At 42.1% G+C, this 18,653-nt stretch overlaps 1 protein-coding gene across 1 annotated transcript in view; it reads left to right on the top strand.

The window, feature by feature from the left end:
• LOC120438625 overlaps positions 1-18,653 on the top strand; it is a 335,811-nt gene that overhangs the window by 15,286 nt on the left and 301,872 nt on the right. The window contains exon 5 of the mRNA XM_039609046.1: positions 10,815-10,912. Within this exon, the coding sequence (XP_039464980.1) occupies positions 10,815-10,912 (98 nt within the window). The remainder of the gene's footprint in view (positions 1-10,814; positions 10,913-18,653) is intronic.

The following is an 18,653-nucleotide window of genomic DNA, read 5'->3' as shown; positions in this document are numbered from 1 at the left end:
TATTATTTCTAATTTCTGTCATCCACGAAACAAAGTCTCTGCTGAGGTATCATCACCAGACACAGACACTGGACCTCCAACCTGTGGTCAAAAATATTGTGTCCTTTGGAGCTGGTGGGCAGCAGCCCTGCCCCCAGTTGTATTGGCAATTCTGGGTTACCTGTACCGGGTTCCCACGCTACGTTCCCGGTGAAGGCGTCACCATCGCCGGGGTAAACAAAGCGGTCTGCTGGTGAAGCTAAAGGTTTATCTAAGGAATTGTTCTGCTGTTTTCCAACCAGCGCATGGATTACTTCCAAGATTTTTTGTCTCGGCATTTCCTGGATCCTGTTGATGCCTTCTTGGTGCCTGTGGTCGGCTTTGATGATGTTTCTCGGCCTCGCTGCCTATGCCCTCCCAGGCTAAACCTCCGCCGTCAGCATGATCGAAACCTGAGATTGCTGCGTCGGGTTTCTCGACTTACTGAAACCGGTGCTCCAGCTCCAGCTCCTGCCAGGATTGCTCTGGTGAACGCCAGATCACTTTTAAACAAAACTTTTATTCTTCGGGACTTTTTCAGTTCCTGTGATCTGGATTTTCTGTGTGACTGAGACCTGGCTGAGTGTTGGTGACTCCCCTGCTCTATCAGAACTTTTACCAGTGGATTGGTGCTTTTTTAATTCGCCACGGACGTCAGGCAGAGGTGGAGGCACAGCGACTGTCTACAAAAAGGATTACAAATAACGAAGGCTGCAGTTTTCTACAGCCTTCGTTCTCCGGCTTCAAACTCACCTCCTTTGAGGTGAGTTGCACAAACCCGGTTTTCTGCGCAGTCATCTATCGCCCCCCGAAATACAATAAGAACTTCATAAATGACTTCTCTGATTTTTTAGCTGGGATTATGCCCAACTATGATAGTGTTCTTATTGTTGGAGATTTTAATATACATGTATGTTGTCCTGATAAGCCACTGGTCAAGGACTTTTTAAGCCTTATCGACTCTTTTAGCCTGGTACAGTCTGTGCCTGGTACGTTCTGACTTGGTCTCCTCTGACACAGAAGAGCTTAATTCCTTGCTTTATTCTTGCTGTCAAACCGTCTTGGACTATGTGGCTCCTTTGAAAACCAGGCAGCCCATCGCTCATGGTCTCTCGTGGTTTAATGAGAGCACTCGTGCTGTTAAGAGGGAATGTCATCGAGCAGAACATCACAGCTCCTGTCTCTGTCCCTTGCACTGCTGTTTTTACACAGTTTGATCTTGTGACGCTCTCCACTTTAGAGGATGTGGTTCATCATATAAGCCCACAGGTTCCCCTCGGGATTCTTTTCCTCCACAATTTTTTTAAAAATTTTTTTCCTAGTAAAGGACAGTATGTCCTTGACATTATTAACAGCAGTCTGTCTTCTGGTGTGGTTCCTGCAATTTTCAAACATGCAGTAGTGCAGCCACTGCTTAAGAAACCTGGCCTTGATCACACAGTTTTAGCTAATTATAGGCCTATTTCCAAGCTGCCTTTACTTTCAAATGTTCAAGAGAAAATTGTTTTTAGTCAACTGAAAGATTTTCTAGATGATAATGGCGTCCTTGAGGTTTTTTCAGTCAGGTTTTAAAACCCTTCATAGCACAGAATCTGCATTATTAAGGGGTTTTAATGATCCTTCTGGGGGCTTGCTTTTATGCTCAGCTCTTTCTTCACCACGACAGTACAGATGAGAGTCCAACTTTGAGATGAGTCCAACTACCGTGGTGTCATCAGCAAACTTGATGATGAGGTTGTTGTTGTGGGTCGAGCTGCAGTCGTGGGTGTAGAGAGAATACAGGAGGGGGCTCAGCACACAGCCCTGTGGGGAGCCGGTGCTCAGTGTGCGACTGGAGGAGAAATGGGGGCCAAGTCTTACAGTCTTGGACCAGTTTGTGAGAAATGCTTTTATCCAGGCACATGTGAGAGGGGGGAGCCCAAGAGTGACCAGTTTGGTGATGAGGATTTCCGGGATGATTGTATTAAAGGCTGAACTGTAGTCCACAAAGAGCATAAGGACGTAGCTTTGCCGCTGTTCCAGGTGACTCAGCACAGAGTGGAGGGCTGTGGCGATGGCGTCTTCTGTGGATCTATTTGCGCGGTATGAAAACTGGTGGGGGTTGAATTCTGGGGGGAGGTAATCCTTGATTTGCTGAAGGACTAGTCTCTCGAAGCATTTCATAATTAACAGCGTGAGGGCCACAGGCTGGTGATGGGAGACTTCTTCAGCACTGGGATGATTGTGTCTGATTTAAACAGGATGGGATTGCTGCCTGATCCAGTGAGAGGTTGAAGAGTCTGGTGAAGATGAGGGTGAGGTGGTGGGCATATGCGCTTAGCACCTTGCCAGGTACTCCGTCTGGACCAGCCGCCTTCCTGGGGTTCACTGCTAGGAGCACACGTCTGACATCGTGCTCCGTTACAGTGAATGGAGCGGTGCAGGAACCAGGTGAGGATGAGGATGGGAGCAGGGCTGAAGCAGATGGGTGCTGCTGTTGTGGTGTTTCAAAGCAGGTGAAGAAGCTGTTTATTTCCTCTGCCAGCTGCACACTCAGGTTTTCTGCTTTCACAGCCTCTGTGGTTGATGATGTCTTGTATTCCCTGCCACACCTCCCGTGTGTTGTTGCTGGACAGGTAGGACTTTATTACGGTGTACATTTTAGGACATCGTCAGGTCTCAGGAAAAAAGTTGTCAGGTATCAGTCTCACACGAAAAATTGTCAGGTCTCAGAATCACACGAAAAAATGTCAGGTCTCAGAATCACATGGAAAATTGTCAGGTCTCAGACTCACATGGAAAATTGTCAGGTCTCAGAATCACACGAAAAAATGTCAGGTCTCAGACTCACATGGAAAATTGTCAGGTCTCAGACTCACATGGAAAATTGTCAGGTCTCAGACTCACATGGAAAATTGTCAGGTCTCAGAATCACACGAAAAAATGTCAGGTCTCAGACTCACACGAAAAAATGTCAGGTCTCAGACTCACATGGAAAATTGTCAGGTCTCAGACTCACATGGAAAATTGTCAGGTCTCAGAATCACACGAAAAAATGTCAGGTCTCAGACTCACATGGAAAATTGTCAGGTCTCAGACTCACATGGAAAATTGTCAGGTCTCAGAATCACACGAAAAAATGTCAGGTCTCAGACTCACATGGAAAATTGTCAGGTCTCAGACTCACACGAAAAATTGTCAGGTCTCAGTCTCACATGGAAAAATGTCAGGTCTCAGACTCACATGGAAAATTGTCAGGTCTCAGACTCACATGGAAAATTGTCAGGTCTCAGACTCACATGGAAAATTGTCAGGTATCAGACTCACGAAAAATTGTCAGGTCTCAGTCTCACATGGAAAAATGTCAGGTCTCAGACTCACATGGAAAATTGTCAGGTCTCAGACTCACATGGAAAATTGTCAGGTCTCAGACTCACATGGAAAATTGTCAGGTATCAGACTCACACGAAAAATTGTCAGGTCTCAGTCTCACATGGAAAAATGTCAGGTATCAGACTCACATGGAAAACTGTCAGGTATCAGACTCACATGGAAAATTGTCAGGTCTCAGACTCACATGGAAAATTGTCAGGTATCAGACTCACATGGAAAATTGTCAGGTATCAGACTCACACGAAAAATTGTCAGGTCTCAGTCTCACACGGAAAAATGTCAGGTCTCAGACTCACATGGAAAATTGTCAGGTATCAGACTCACATGGAAAATTGTCAGGTCTCAGACTCACATGGAAAATTGTCAGGTCTCAGTCTCACATGGAGGCTGCCATCTTGCAAATTTGGAGTAGTGACACCCGCTGGTGACCGCAAACACGCCCCCCTACACTTTTTACGTAGCCCGGCTGCTCGAGTGTTTTTGCTGGTTTACCGCGACTGACGACTCGTTTAATTAAGGTAAATACAACCATTTCACTGTTATAAAAAAAGACACACAGTTTATCGTCTTATAGTTCTAAAATCACTCTGTTGTTAATTTGTTTGCTAGATTAGCCGCTAGCATAAGCGCTGTGTTGGAGGCTTGTTGCTAGCTAGTTAGCGATGCTACACACCTGCTACTCTAATAGCCTGTTATTGAAGCATTCAGCACTCCTTAGGTTTTGTTATCCATTTTTAGACAGCGATGAGATCAGCTGCACACTCTACAGAAGCCCAGAGTTACTGTTAATATCAAAAATATAATGCTGTCCTTTGAAATTTTAACATAAGACTGTGAGTGTAATGGATCTAAAACTGTTTAAATCTTCAGAGCCCTCTACAGCCTGGTAACATGGAAACTTTAAAAACAGCAGCAGAACGTTTCAGTAGTGTAGTCTAATTTGTTCTTTTCATTTAATAATAGAGTCCATATTATATCCACAGCTACATTCACCCTGGAGAGAAACTAGTGAGAGAGACCACCAGGACCAAGCTGGGTTTCCTGTGTCCAGAGGTTTGCAGAAACTTCTTCCCTTTCTTTCATCACAGCTGTCCTGTGCCAGATGTTCTGTTGACCCACTGAAAGAGGCATCATTTAAGAAACACCAGGAAGACTGAAGCTCATCGCATTGATCAAGCGGGACTCATGATCTTCACCAGCAGCTCCCTCACAGGGAAATCTTCAGCACTCCTCCGTAGACCCGCCCCAGTAGATGGATAAACTCAGCATTTCATGAACACTGTGATGAGACCTTTGGTTTGTGTAATGTTACAAATACTCAGATACTCCCGAGAGGCTCCAGACTTTTACATAAAGATATTATATTCAGTCCTGTAGAAAGTTATATATTTAAAAATATATGATCCTTTCTGGTTACTCTGGTATGAATAACTCTGAATCAGTTTATCTGCAAAAAACTGTGAAAGAATTCCAGATGACAAGTTTGTAGTTCAACATACTACAACATTCAACATGATGACCTTTGACCTTCATCAGGTTTTATTTAATTGTCTTACACAAAATCTCATATGCTCTTCATGCAGCTGAGTACATCAAGTGTTTTAAACGGAAGGTGTGCAGGTCTGAGATACAAACTAAGGTCCTGTTAATGCTGATATATAGTGACACAGTTACATGAGTGATTAATCCTTTTGTTTTCATGTCTTTAACTTTATCAATAAAGCTGCAGCTTTCACTACTTTAACCTTTATACTGTTTTCATCAGTTCATTTTGCAGTTAACATGTTGGATGATCTGTCTGCTGTCACTGGGTGGTGCTGAGGTCTGAATCTGAGGGCAGCCCCTGTAATCACAAAGAGAACAAACTCATCAAACTCAGATATAAATTTTATCCCTCAAAATTGAAATAAAGCTGATTTTTCTTTCCTCACACACTCAGGATCTGAAGTTCTTCTCTTACATTTATTTTCAGTATTACAGTACACTACAGTACTTTAATCCATAGTTCCTGATTAATGAGGAGTTACTGAAGTACAAGCTTTTAAAAAAATGTTACTGTCTTTACAGATGTGGCAAGAGACTGAAAACATGCTGTTGTTTGCACATCTTTAATATTCAGCTCTGCACAGGAGCTGAAGCAGGATGCAGCCTGTTGCTTTTACAGTATAATAATAAAAGTACAGTAACAGTAATTAGTGACTGAGTAGCCCGGGACGTTTCTCTTGATTTCTTTAGTAAATGCATTCACCTGCACAGATTAGCTAAACGAACCATGACATCTTAGCTAGCTGGGTCTCAGGACCTAGCTAAGGACGGTAGTTACGGAGTAGCTTAAAAACACATTTAACTTACCGAAACAGTGCAGCGGAGCCTCGGGTCCTTCTGTCGGGTAGTCCAGTTTACTGAAGAACACCTCAGGCTGTCAGGTTAAAACACTCGGTCGTGTTTTCGAAGCGTAAACGCTGGCCCTCCTCTCAGAGCCTACGCTCTATCTGCTATTCCCGAACAGAGATACGCAAGTTTCTCCGTGACTGGTGGGACGTGACAACAGCGCCACCTGCAGGAAGATTTTCTCTCTGTCTGATAGCTCGTGTTCTGAGACCTGACATTTTTTCGTGTGAGTCTGATACCTGACAATTTTTCGTGTGAGTCTGAGACCTGACAATTTTCCATGTGAGTCTGATACCTGACAATTTTCCATGTGAGTCTGAGACCTGACAATTTTCATTGTGAGTCTGAGACCTGACAATTTTCCATGTGAGTCTGATACCTGACAATTTTCCATGTGAGTCTGAGACCTGACAATTTTCCATGTGAGTCTGATACCTGACAATTTTCCATGTGAGTCTGAGACCTGACAATTTTCCATGTGAGTCTGATACCTGACAATTTTCCATGTGAGTCTGAGACCTGACAATTTTCCATGTGAGTCTGAGACCTGACAATTTTCCATGTGAGTCTGAGACCTGACAGTTTTTCGTGTGAGACTGATACCTGACAACTTTTTTCCTGAGACCTGACGATGTCCTAAAATGTACACCGTACTTTATGCTTCTTTTTGGTCTGACTTGGCATTTTTTAATTTCCCTTCTCAGGTCAGGTCGAGCAGCCCTGTACAGAGTTCTGTCACCTGACCGGAAAGCAGCATCGTGGGCTTTGAGGAGTGAGCGGACCTCGCTCGTCATCCAGGGTTTTGGGTTTGAGGAAATCTGAATGCTTTTGTCCACAGTCACGTTTGCAGTACAGAATTTGATATAGTCCTGTACTGACCCTGTGAAAGTTTCTAGGTCCTGGTGTTCAAATATGTCCCAGTCTGTCTGTGTGAAGCAGTCCTGCAGTTTGGAGAGAGCATTTTCAGGCAGGGTTGTAACAGTCTTTGTGGTGGACCTGGCACTGCGTCTTAGGGGGGTGTAGGTTGGAAAGAGCAGGAGGGAGAGGTGGTCGGACTGACCGAGGTGGGGGAGGGGAATGGCTCTATATGCACGCTTGATGTGGGATAAACATGGTCTAGAGTGTTTTCTCCTCTGGTGGGACATTTAACATGGCTATAGAACTTTGGGAGTACAGTCTTTATGTTGGCCTTATTAAAGTCACCTGCAATTATGTGGCCCGCTGCTGTTCGTTAATGGTGTTCAGCAGGATAGAGAGCGCCGTGTTTACATTAGCATCAGGTGGAATGTACACAGCCGTCATGATCACTACTGTTGTCGCACCAGCACCCTCTAATGCACTCTTACCAGAGTCCTTTGTCCTGTACCAGCGGAGCAGAATAAGGCCTGCTAGCTGTACGCTAGCATGGCGAATTCCTGGGTGAAACCAGGTTTTGGTGATCAGTGATGATCAAGGCAATATTAACAATGGAATTTGATGCATTATACCAGAGTTAGCTTAAGCTAAGAGTTAGCTTAAGCTAACTGGCAGGTTGCATACAAAATATTGCATCATAAAATATTGCATTAAAAGTAAATCACAAAGCACACAAGACATCCACACATCTGTAAGTGTAACATAGTTAAATAGAGTTGGCACCACCTACTGTTGTAAAAGTCACCCTGCAACATTCACAAAGGGCAAGGGATTCTGGGTAGTAATGGAGGATTCCTGCGAGGTAAGGAATGCGCAAATGTCGTGGGTAAGAAAAATCATATCGCAGGTTGTAACAGTAATACAATCTGACCCGATTATTTTTGTTGTTTAAACATCATTTGTTGCGGGTCATTTCTCCAGTCTTTATGTTGAATTGATGCACGTTTATGTGAGATTTCTTTATTGGGAACAGAGGAAAAAAAATGGGAGCATAGTTGGCTAACTCTGATGTTGCTTTTCCATTAAGATCTTACGCTGATTGCCCACGACAATAAACAAAAGCATTCTAACTTGTTGCCTTTTTGTTGTGAATGCAGACCAGAGAAGACGCTACACAGAGGTCACATAAGCACCAAACAAGAATTAACAGACATTAATGTTTACAAGTCTGTTGTTAAAGCTAAATAGAGCTGCGGTTCTTAATGATATCAGACAATTCAGAACAGTTGTTTTTTTATGAAGAGATTATTTGAGATTTGAATCAAGAATGAAGATATCTGCATTAGTGTCATAATCCTGGGTTTTATACCCAGTGTTCTCTATTATGCACCCAGTTTCCTGTTTGATATTTCCTGTCTAATTTTGATATCCTGTTTTCCTGTGCCTTGTTTTTCCGAACTTTGTCTTTTCCTGACTCGATTATGTGCCGTTAAGCCTCAGTTTTCCTTAAATTTTCTTGTTGTACTCGGACTGTTTAACTACCTAAGTGTTTGCCTCAAGTGTTACCTGATTTTAACCCTTCCTTCTTCAGCCATCTGGATTTACTATCTCTCATAATAAAGGTTTATTTTGTGTTTATTAAATGCTGTTTTGGAGTCTGAATTTTGGGTCCAGATTTTCCACAACAACTACAATTTATATATTCTCAGCCTTGAGGGAAATGTCTGTTCCAGCAGACTGTCTGGTTTTACAGGCAAGGATTCAATTTAATTCAATTTTATTTATACAGCAGCAAATCACCACAACAGTTAAAGCAGACCCTACAATAATCTAAAAGAACATCTAAGTAGCGCTGTCACTCAGCTCTGTGCTGTTTCCTTCCTCAGTAATCATCTATTTTTGTTGTGGCACGTCCTCCTTTTTTCTTTTGTTCCTGTTTTCATCTTCTTAACACTGCAAATCATTTTTTCATGTGACATCATAACTGAGCCTCCTGCTTAGTTCAGAGTCACTCGGGTAAAACAGCAATTTCAGTCACAGATCAGGGTGACTTATTAGACTCCTCACATATTGATTTAATCATTTATTTATTTTGCATTTTTTAAATTAATTATAAGTGACAAGTTTGTGCCAGCTGGTGTTTTCTTTTTATATTTAATGGACAAAGAAATTTGGAGGTGTGTCATAAATGATTTCTCTGTATGTGAAACATGAGAGAAACTGTGTTTGTAAAAAACATTTTCTCAGCAGACATAGTCTCCACTGTAGTGTGGAGAATATACTGCTGATCACATGTACAGATCCCACATTAGGGACTCCACACACAGTGTCCATAAAGCTTTAACTAAACCTCTGTCATGGCGGGGTAACAGTGGGATGGACCCACAAACAGACACTAGAATAGAATAGAATAGAATAGAATAGAATAGCTTTTTATTGTCACTGTTACAAGAACAGTGAAAGGCAGTTTGGCATCTCTCCATGTGTGTGAAGTACACAATAGCGTGAGTATTTACACAATGACAAATTTACATTTACACAAGAAAGATATGTACAAGTTATACATACACCTGCAAACATACACGCACATACATACATATATGTATATATACATATTTGCATCCGTACATGCATACACACACATATTTCCACATACACACTTACATCTATATACATACACATACATGCCATCTAACTAGCAGGTGCATTGAGAGGTGCAGTGTGATCAGTGATATTGCACATTGAGTGGGGTGGGGGGTGCTGTTGGAACTATACTAAATAATGTTATAATAAATACAGTTTAAAGAGGTAGGGGTGTTGTTTGCATTGAATAGAGAGAGCAGCTGAAGTTTTAAACACAAAGCCAGCCTTTTATTGTGGCTGATAACACAAAGCCAACGGGAACAAAACTAAATTAAAGCCTAAACTGGAATGACTGACTATTAAACAGTGACATGAACACAACTCTGCACAGGTGTGTGAGAAACACTCTGAAGAACATGAACATGAATATAACCTGAGCATCGTGAAAGTCCTGACGTGACGTGGTAGGAGGAGAACAGACGAGCTGACACTGAACAAAACAGAGGACTTAAATAAAGGGGAAGTGGAAACACCTGCTGACAGATTTGATGATGATGTTGATGATGCATGGGGGTGCAGTCACTGGTGTAGATGGTGTATGGGAGAGGACTCAGCACACACCCCTGTGGTAAAGTCAGTCTTTATTGTCACATGCAAAGTTACACATTACATGTTGCATGTCACACGTGCAGTTACTTGCAGTGAAACTGGACCCCTACCGACCACACATACACAGCACAAACATAGTGAAGACAGGTCAGAGAGGTGGAATGGCAGGAAAAACAAAGGAAATTACCCACATCAGGTACAAGAGGAGAAAAAACAGAACTCAAACTGAGCTCCTATGGGAGGCAGTTTATTGCTCTGAACACAGTGAACCTGCTGTTCTTGGAGGCTAAATGTGTGTTTGCTGTGCTCACAGGAGGCTGTGGGCGGTGTGCATGGTGGGGGTGTCTGCAGTTCTCTCTAAGCGGGTGAAGAAGTGGTTAAGTTCCTCTGCTAATGAGATGTCCATGTTATCTGTATTTGTCCCGTTGCCTTTGTAGTTGGTGATGTGTTTCAGGCCCTCCCATACCTTCCTGGAGTCGTCATCAGAGAGGAGATCTGATAACTTGTTTGAAATGTCCAGTTTTGCTGCTCTGACGCCTTTTTTAAGGTCTGCTCTTGCTCTGCTGTACATGTCCTGGTCCCCAGATTTGTATGTAGAGTTGCCTTTAACATGCCTGAACCTTACTTGTCATCCAGGGTTTACGGTTTGTCGCACTTTTCTGTGCTGACAGTGTCCATGCAGTGTTTGATGTAACCCAGCACTGCGGTTGTGTGAGTCTCTAGGTCGTCCTGTTCAGAGACACTCTGTGAGCGCAAACAGTCCTGCAGCTGAGCCAGAGCTTCCTCAGAAAAGGTGTTAATGGTTCTGATGGTGGGCTTTGTCCTTTTCCTGAGTGTGTGTTTGCTGGGACAATGATGAACTTTAGCTTGGTACATGATAACTACAGGCTGCGGCGCAGTAAAGTAAGCCCCGCCCTCACCAACCACACAGTGTGGCGACATGGAGTTCAGCCAGTGAAACACTTCATGTGTTAAACTTGTTAAAGGGGAAGTGATGAAGCTGAAGGCGTCTCGCTGCTGCTCAGACTGATGTTCACTCGTCATCCAGACACGATGAAGACTCCGTGTGTCTCTCTGCTCCTCGGTGAGTCAAACTCAGAGCTGCTGCTCATTTATTCATCAGCATTAAACTGAATGGAACCTCTGCTACACACAGCTGGGAATGTGGGAAACTGTGATGCAGGACAGACACAGACACTAAATCCACACTGTGAAATCTAATTAGCTCCTAGAACTAAAAAAACTAATAAAACTTTTTGCCTCAAAAAACAGAGTAAAGCTTAAGATGATTATATTAGGACAACTTATTCATTAAGTGTACAGTTCTAAGAATAACTTGATGACTGTGTAACACTGATTGTTCACCCACTGACAAACATGTCAAGTTCTGCTACATTAAAGAACAACTTGTAGTAACTTATATTAATATAACACTGTATGCAAATGTGATTCAAAGAGAATAATTAACAACACTTCTTGTAATGGTGTTTAAATCAGCCCAACTTTTATTTTGAAATGTAAAACAACAGCCAACATCCTGGACACTGTTGTGCTGAACAACAACAGTTATACTGTCATCATTGTTATAATCTTACAATGAAACAACGTCTCAGATTTAATTATTCTTATTATTAGTTTATTATTATTAGTTTATTAAGTTTGTTTGTAGTTACATTACTTCTATAATAAAAATAAAACGTATTTATTATTCAGTCTCCAGATCAAACAACACATTTGTTTTACATTCAAACACAGGAGCTGGTGTGTTGTAATATTTTAAGGATGCTTGTTTCCAGTCCAGGCATCACTGCCTGAATGACTGTCATGGATCGAGCTGATCCAAATGTAAGTGCAGCAGAAAGTCTTTAACTTCCCTTCAGTACAGTGTCAGTGGATGTGGGCTGGAGATGCAATGACCTTTGACCTGCAGGTCACTGACCAACCATCTGTGATGGAGGACTCATCTCTGCTGGTGTCCTGCAAGCAAACAATCATATTTTTTAGAACAACAACTTATTTGTTTTATTAAAACTTTTTATTTGCTATAGAACAGACCCCAATTTAGACTCAATCTCAGGCTCCACCCCCACCAGAGAGGTGACATTCACTGATAGCTCTGACCACCACCCGACACACAATAATGTCATGAAAGCATCATTTTAAAAAGGGCTCTGCAAACATGGCCAATAACTTATTCTGATGATCTGCAGAATAATTTGGGCACAAAACAAATTTCACTGTTCAAAAACTTGCAGACTTCACTATATACAGTGCAGACAGTGTGGACCTCTAAACTAAGTCTGTGGGATATGAGCTTTGAATAAATGCAGACCAAACTGTTGTTGATTGTATTTACTTACACAGCATGTCTTGTAAGATTAACTGGAGTCATCAGCAACAGCACAGAGCAGTCACATCTCAGGTCTAATAACAGAAGACAGGAAACCAAAGCACAAAGGAAACAGCAAGTAAAACAGTTTGATCTAAAGTATGATTAAAGTTCTGATTAATATAAATGTGACAGCTACTAATATATTGTGGGAAGTAAACTGTAACCAAAATACTTCCCACTCAGCTGATGTCTTTCTGTCCAGCAGCTCCTTTTCTAGACGTGTAAGAGTTTGATGTAATGTGAAAAGCTGCCACAAAGAATTAAAATAAATACAGAGGTTAAGAAGATGCAGGTCATATGTTATAAAAGTGGGTTGAAAACAAGCCCCGCCCCTAACAGCTGGGCTCTTATCTGGTATCTGCTCACGTTTCCATTTCAAACAATCAACAGAAAACTTCACTGAGAGATTTTATATAATGTTTTTAAAGCTGTGGGTTAATTTTTAAGTAACATGAGCCCAGAGGCAGCAGCAATGCTAGGCTAACACTAGCTAGCTAGGTAGCTAGCAAGTCCATAAACCTGGTGCTAAACTGAGAGAAGGCACAAAAACAGTTTGAATAAGAGTAAACATTTACTCACTGAGTCAGTGTATCAGGTAAAGATCCACAGCAGTGACAACAATAATCTCTTGAGCTGAAGCTTCTCCAGGTTTGCTCAACATATTCCAGAAAAAGATGGCGGCACCATGAACACGCGGACTGATCTGTGCGAGGAGGAGGACAGTAGTGACGTGGCATTTTCAAACCATATAGTCTAAATTTCCAGCTTAGTTAGTTTTTCTAATTTAAGACAACTCAAATAAACTGAGTTGATCAGCTCTTTGAATAAAAAGTACTGGTAACTTACCTAACCTGAGATCTAATAACAAGCTGATGAAAACTGAGTTCAGTCTACTTAATGTTTACCGTCGTTTAAGAACAGTTTACAAAAACAATGCCATCAGGTCATGAATTTAAATAATATCATCGTAGTCAAAGGAGCCTGCAAAGAAAAGCGTGGGGCAGGTTTCACAATGAGCTCACCCGAAACCCTGGCTGATTGGGACCCACACCCGTTTTCACACCTTGGCTCAGGTGATTAGAGGACCATCAAGGGGTCCTTTTGTCCCTCTTTGGGGGGAAACTCCCACTGGGTTTAAATCCGGGACTCTCCGCCATTTGACCTTAGAACTGAAGAAGCTTCTTGGATGAGAAGTGAAACATCTTCAAGCAACTTAAAGGAGTCCAGACGCTTTTCTTTCCAAGCTCATTAGACCATGTGAAAAAGTACACACGCCTCAGGAAATAGCATCTCTGTATTACTGACTGACTGATGATTTTGTCCCTTTCAAGGTCTTGAAGGAGGCTATAACTTTCTTTTTGTAGCTGCTTGTGGGGTCTCGCTTTAAGGCTTCGTAGGTATTGTTGTCACTGAGGAGAGTAGTGATCTTTGTGTGGTAATCCGTTGTGTTTAGGACCACGGTGCACCTTTGACTCACATCACCCTCTGGAACACAAACTTGGAGTAATTAGGACCCTACACCACCGAGCAGAACATGTTCCCTCTAAGCCTGAAGGGAAAAAGACGGAACACACACATGTAAAGGAAGCACTTAAAACATGTGGTTATCCTAACTGGGCGTTCATAAAGTCAGCAAAGAGACACAGAAAAGAAGATCAGACACCAGCGAGGGAGGATAAGGAAGACAGATGCAACAACGTTGTCATCCCCTATGTAGCCGGTGTATCAGAGAAACTCAGGAGTTTTCTCCAAGCACGACATCCCAGTGTACTTCAGACCCAGCAACACACTCAGACAGAAACTGGTTCACCCGAAAGACAAAACTCCTAAACACAAACTTAACAATGTGGTGTATGCTGTACTGTGCAGCGAGGAATGCCCAGACCTCTACATCGGAGAGACCAAACAGCCACTTCACAAGAGCATGGCACAACATAGAAGAGCCACCTCCATGGGACAAGACTCAGCAGTCCATCTGCATCTAAAGGACAAAGGTCACTCTTTCGAGGATGCCAATGTTCACATTTTGGACAGAGAGGACAGATGGTTTGAAAGAGGAGTGAAAGAGGCCATCTATGTCCACTGTGAGCGACCATCTTTGAACAGAGGCGGTGGTTTACGACACCAACTGTCTGCCATCTATAATCCAGTTTTGAGTTCCCTCCCCAGACGCCTTAACGCCCACTCACATCCTGGGCCATCTGTCCTCAGGAAATCACATGATAGGGTGGGGCCAGGTTTAACAATGAGCTCACCCGAAACCCTGGCTGATTGGGACCCACACCCGCTTTCACACCTTGGCTCATGTGATTAGAGGATCATCAGGGGGTCCTTTGTCCCTCTTTGGGGGGAAACTCCCACTGGGTTTAAATCTGGGACTCTCCACCATTTGACCCTTAGAACTGAAGAAGGTCTGCCTGTTTGTAACCTCTGAAAACCAAAGTGACCTCTGACCTCCTGTTGCAGGTGTGTGTGTGCTGCTGCTGTCTGCACCGACTGTTTCTGCACGTGAGATGATGATGTGAAAACAATCAGTGAGACTCCAACAAGAACACAAATACATTTACTCTGTGTGTGTGTGTGTGTGTGTGTCTGTGTGTGTATGTGTGTGTGTGTGTGTGTGTGTCTCTGTGTGTCCTCCAGTGTCTCTGTCTGTCAGTCCAAACCTTCAGCAGGTCTTCAGTGGATCTTCTTCAGTGTCTCTGAGTTGTGTTGATGATGGACAGACAGCTGATGGATGGACAGTGAAGAGGACCAGAGGAGGACTCACTGAGGACTGTGGAGCAGCTGCAGGCTTTGGGGGGCTTCTTGGTTCCTACTGTGTTGTGGATCTTTCTGCTCCCAGTGAAACCTTCTGGTGTGAGGACTCCTCTGGACAGCAGAGTGACAGAGTCTCCTTTAGTGTCCAATCAGACACTACAGGTGAGATGTTCCAGCTGTGTCTCTGTCTCTGTGTGACTCTGCTCTCATTAACTCTGTTTGTCTCTGATGGTCTGATGAAGGTGTCATCCTGGAGATCCCTGCCCTTCCTGTGAGGACAGGAAGTGATGTCATTCTGCGCTGCAGACAGAGGAATGGTGCCACAGTCGCAGCTTACTTCTTCATTAATGGAAGTCCTAATGGTCCTAAACCAGAGTACATCATCACTAACATCACGCAGGCTGATGAAGGTCTCTACTCATATTCTACTGATCAGGGTGGAAAATCTCCTCAGAGCTCTCTGAGGGTCAGAGGTCAGAACACTGACATCACTTCCTGTTTAACCCTTTAAAGCCGGTCGGAGCGGGCACGCTCCGTTTTGCATAACTATTTTTAAATCCCTGTAGAACCGGAACCGCATAAGCTAGCGCAATAATTTTTTTTGCATTTGAAACCGGAGGAGTTGTACTTACATCTTATGCCATCAGCTTGTCCTAGGTCACAGTTTCCTTCCACATATAGCTTTGCAAAAGTTGCATGAAAAGCGCTTGCAGGAACAAAAAACATAATATTCCACAAAAACGCTTTGCCGATCCGATCAGCTGTTCGTAACACTTCCCACATTGAAACAGACGTCAGCGCTAACGATGGCATGTCCACCATTTCCTGCCCGAAACCGGAAGTGATGTCATTTTCGCAGAAAATGTAGTTTTTTTTTTACTTGTAGGCCTTAAAGCCTATATTGGTGTTTTTATAAGTCATGTTTGACTGTATGCTTTTCTGAATAGTTTCTGGGATGCTTAGAACTTAAATTGCACTGTGGAAATAGTTTATTTTGATGCATATGCTGTTTTCTTTGCAAATTTGCATTATAGGATTTTTTTTCGTTTTTCCTGCAGTATATAAAAATTGGCATATCTCAAAAATAAAACTATGAAGACACTCAAAATAAATTTCCTGTTGTTGTAACCTATTTTTTGCAACTTTTTTGTATTTAAAGTTTTGAGGGATAAGCCTCTTAAATTTCTCCAAGTAGAAATATATGTAAAAAAAAACAAAAACGATTTTCAATTTTTTTTGTAGTTTATTGCACTTTTTTGAGATTAATGTAGTTACTATGGACTTAATGCATACATATTAAATGTATGCATTAAATGTATGCATGTATACATGTTAAAATATGGGCTATAATAGTTGTATTGATGTATAGCAACTTGAAATGCTCCCAAAAATGGCAGTACAGCATGTAGAAATATAAAGTAAGCTCTGGCGGACTTGGTTCTATGGTAGGTCTTAAAGGGTTAAAAGCTGATGTAACATCGTGACCTGATAATAAACTGACTGAACCATCTTCATCATCTCTCCTGCAGATCCTCCTACAATCATCCATCTTCCTCCTCCTCACTCTCCTCCTCCTCCAAGCACTTCCACACTGTAAAAAATCAAACTTGCAATTGTTGAGCTTACAGTCATTTCTTTCACAATTCAACAATAAAAGTTGAGTTGCGCCATAAACTCAAATACATTAAGGGTTTCAACTAATCCTTTAACGTTTTGGAGCAAAAGTTGGTCTCAGATTAAATTTATTGCTGACAAAATGAATGAATTCAAGTTTTACATGAGTTGAAGCTGTTGGCGCCTTTCTGTGCCTGAGCACGCATGCGCATCTCATATTTTTGGATAATGCGGGGTCTACTTTGCGCTTTTGCAAGGACTGAAAGCCACCTGGCCGTCTGCCTTAATGAGAACGTGAGGCTTTTTATACCAGGAGCTGGATAGATCGTTCATCTCAACTTTCTAAAGGCAAGTAATGTTTCGTTTATTGTATCAGACAATATATGTTTGAACAGTCTCAATTTGTCTTTTAGAAATAACACAACTGAAGTTCTTCGTATTTTTCCGAAACTTAGCATAGCATTACTTTCTAGGCTAAGAAGCCTTGTGGCTTATGGGTATGTGTTTACTATATCATTTAAGATTCCATGCCACAAACTATGTGCCATGTCACAAAACAATGAAAATCCGAAAAACATCGCTACTAAAGAGGCGCGCTCATATCTGACAAACCTCCGCGACACCCCCTATGTGTATTTCATGAAGTGCAGTCTGTGGACGCCATACCACCGAACGAAAAAAAATAGGTTGTCTCGCTCATGACCAACGGCGGGAACGCCCCCCCCCCGCCCCCCGCTGCTATTTAAAAATAAATACATTTCGGGGGCGCCCGCTGCCATGTCGTTTAATTTGTTCGAATCACTTTTAGCCAATAAAATGTGTGCTTTAGTTTTTGTGTGAACCGGGTGGTGGAGTCCTCATGGCCAGCAAGCTCCACCAAACACACAAACAGGAGGGAGAGGAAGATCAGAAGGGAGCTACAGAGCTGTAAATATGAGGGTATTTTAAATACGAAGGCCTACTAGAGTCTGCAAGAGTCATATCAAACAGACTTTAAATAACTTAAAAAACACAGATGCATTAGAACTATGCATCCAGTAATGAAGCTGGAACAAAACAGATGAACAAGTGATTAGGACCAGACGACATATCGAGTTTCTAAATATATTGATATATTTTTATACGAGATATGAGATGTAACAATATCGTTTATATCGATATAGTCCATGTCACATTATAATTATACTTGTGGAGCCGCAAGTTTGCCTCTCTTTTGTCCACTTTTGTCTCTACACAGCTTAAAAAAATCTGTCAAAAAATGTTTTGGTACGACTTTGCTAAGCTATGAAGCTGCACTGCTTGTTACGGCTACCGAGGAGCCTCGCAGAGTGATACTACTCCTCTTCAACGTACAATATTATGTGTATAAGGACCATAAATGGCACCTGTAAGAGACACGGTTACAAAGAGGATTTCAGACTCCAGGCTGTCAGTTGTGCAGTAGAACTTGGAAACAGAGCAGCTGCGAAATCTGTCTTTGTTATTATGCTCAGCATCTTTTAGTTTACATTTTGACTGCACAATTGTGAGCTTTTTGTTATGCACAAAACAACATTGTTTTGGTTTATTTATGGAGCATCATTAATAAATGCACTGATAATTTAAACAGATGCTTCAGGAGTTTTATCCCACTCATACTCTCAATCCAATGTTTGTCATTCTAAGTTGTAAAACCAATCACACAAAATTATCCTTGGCATACATAATACATCCCAGTACACTGTTGGTGCATTCCATGTAGAATACAATTTGTTAATAATAAATTAAACATTTGATGTAATGTATGTTTTGTAACTTATTTGTTTTACTCTGTTTTACATGGCATTTTACAAGGCAGAATCAGCTCACTTTAGTGAGCCAAAACAATTAGGGCAGGAGAAAAACATTCTTAAGTAATGCCAGGAAGCTGGTATTTTATTTTAAAACTAATTGCTATTTTTATTTATTTAGAGAATTAAAAGCCAACTCCAGACCACTGCTTGCTTGTCCTGATTTGTGAGGGATTGATGGAGAGTTGGTAAGGAGAGGAATCAGAACAGGAGCGCCTCCCTCTGCCCCC

Source organism: Oreochromis aureus, linkage group 3, assembly GCF_013358895.1.
Source record: "Oreochromis aureus strain Israel breed Guangdong linkage group 3, ZZ_aureus, whole genome shotgun sequence".
NCBI classification, from domain to species: domain Eukaryota; kingdom Metazoa; phylum Chordata; class Actinopteri; order Cichliformes; family Cichlidae; genus Oreochromis; species Oreochromis aureus.
The sequence above is the reverse complement of the archived record's forward strand: the minus strand, read 5'-3'. Positions and strand labels throughout refer to the sequence as shown.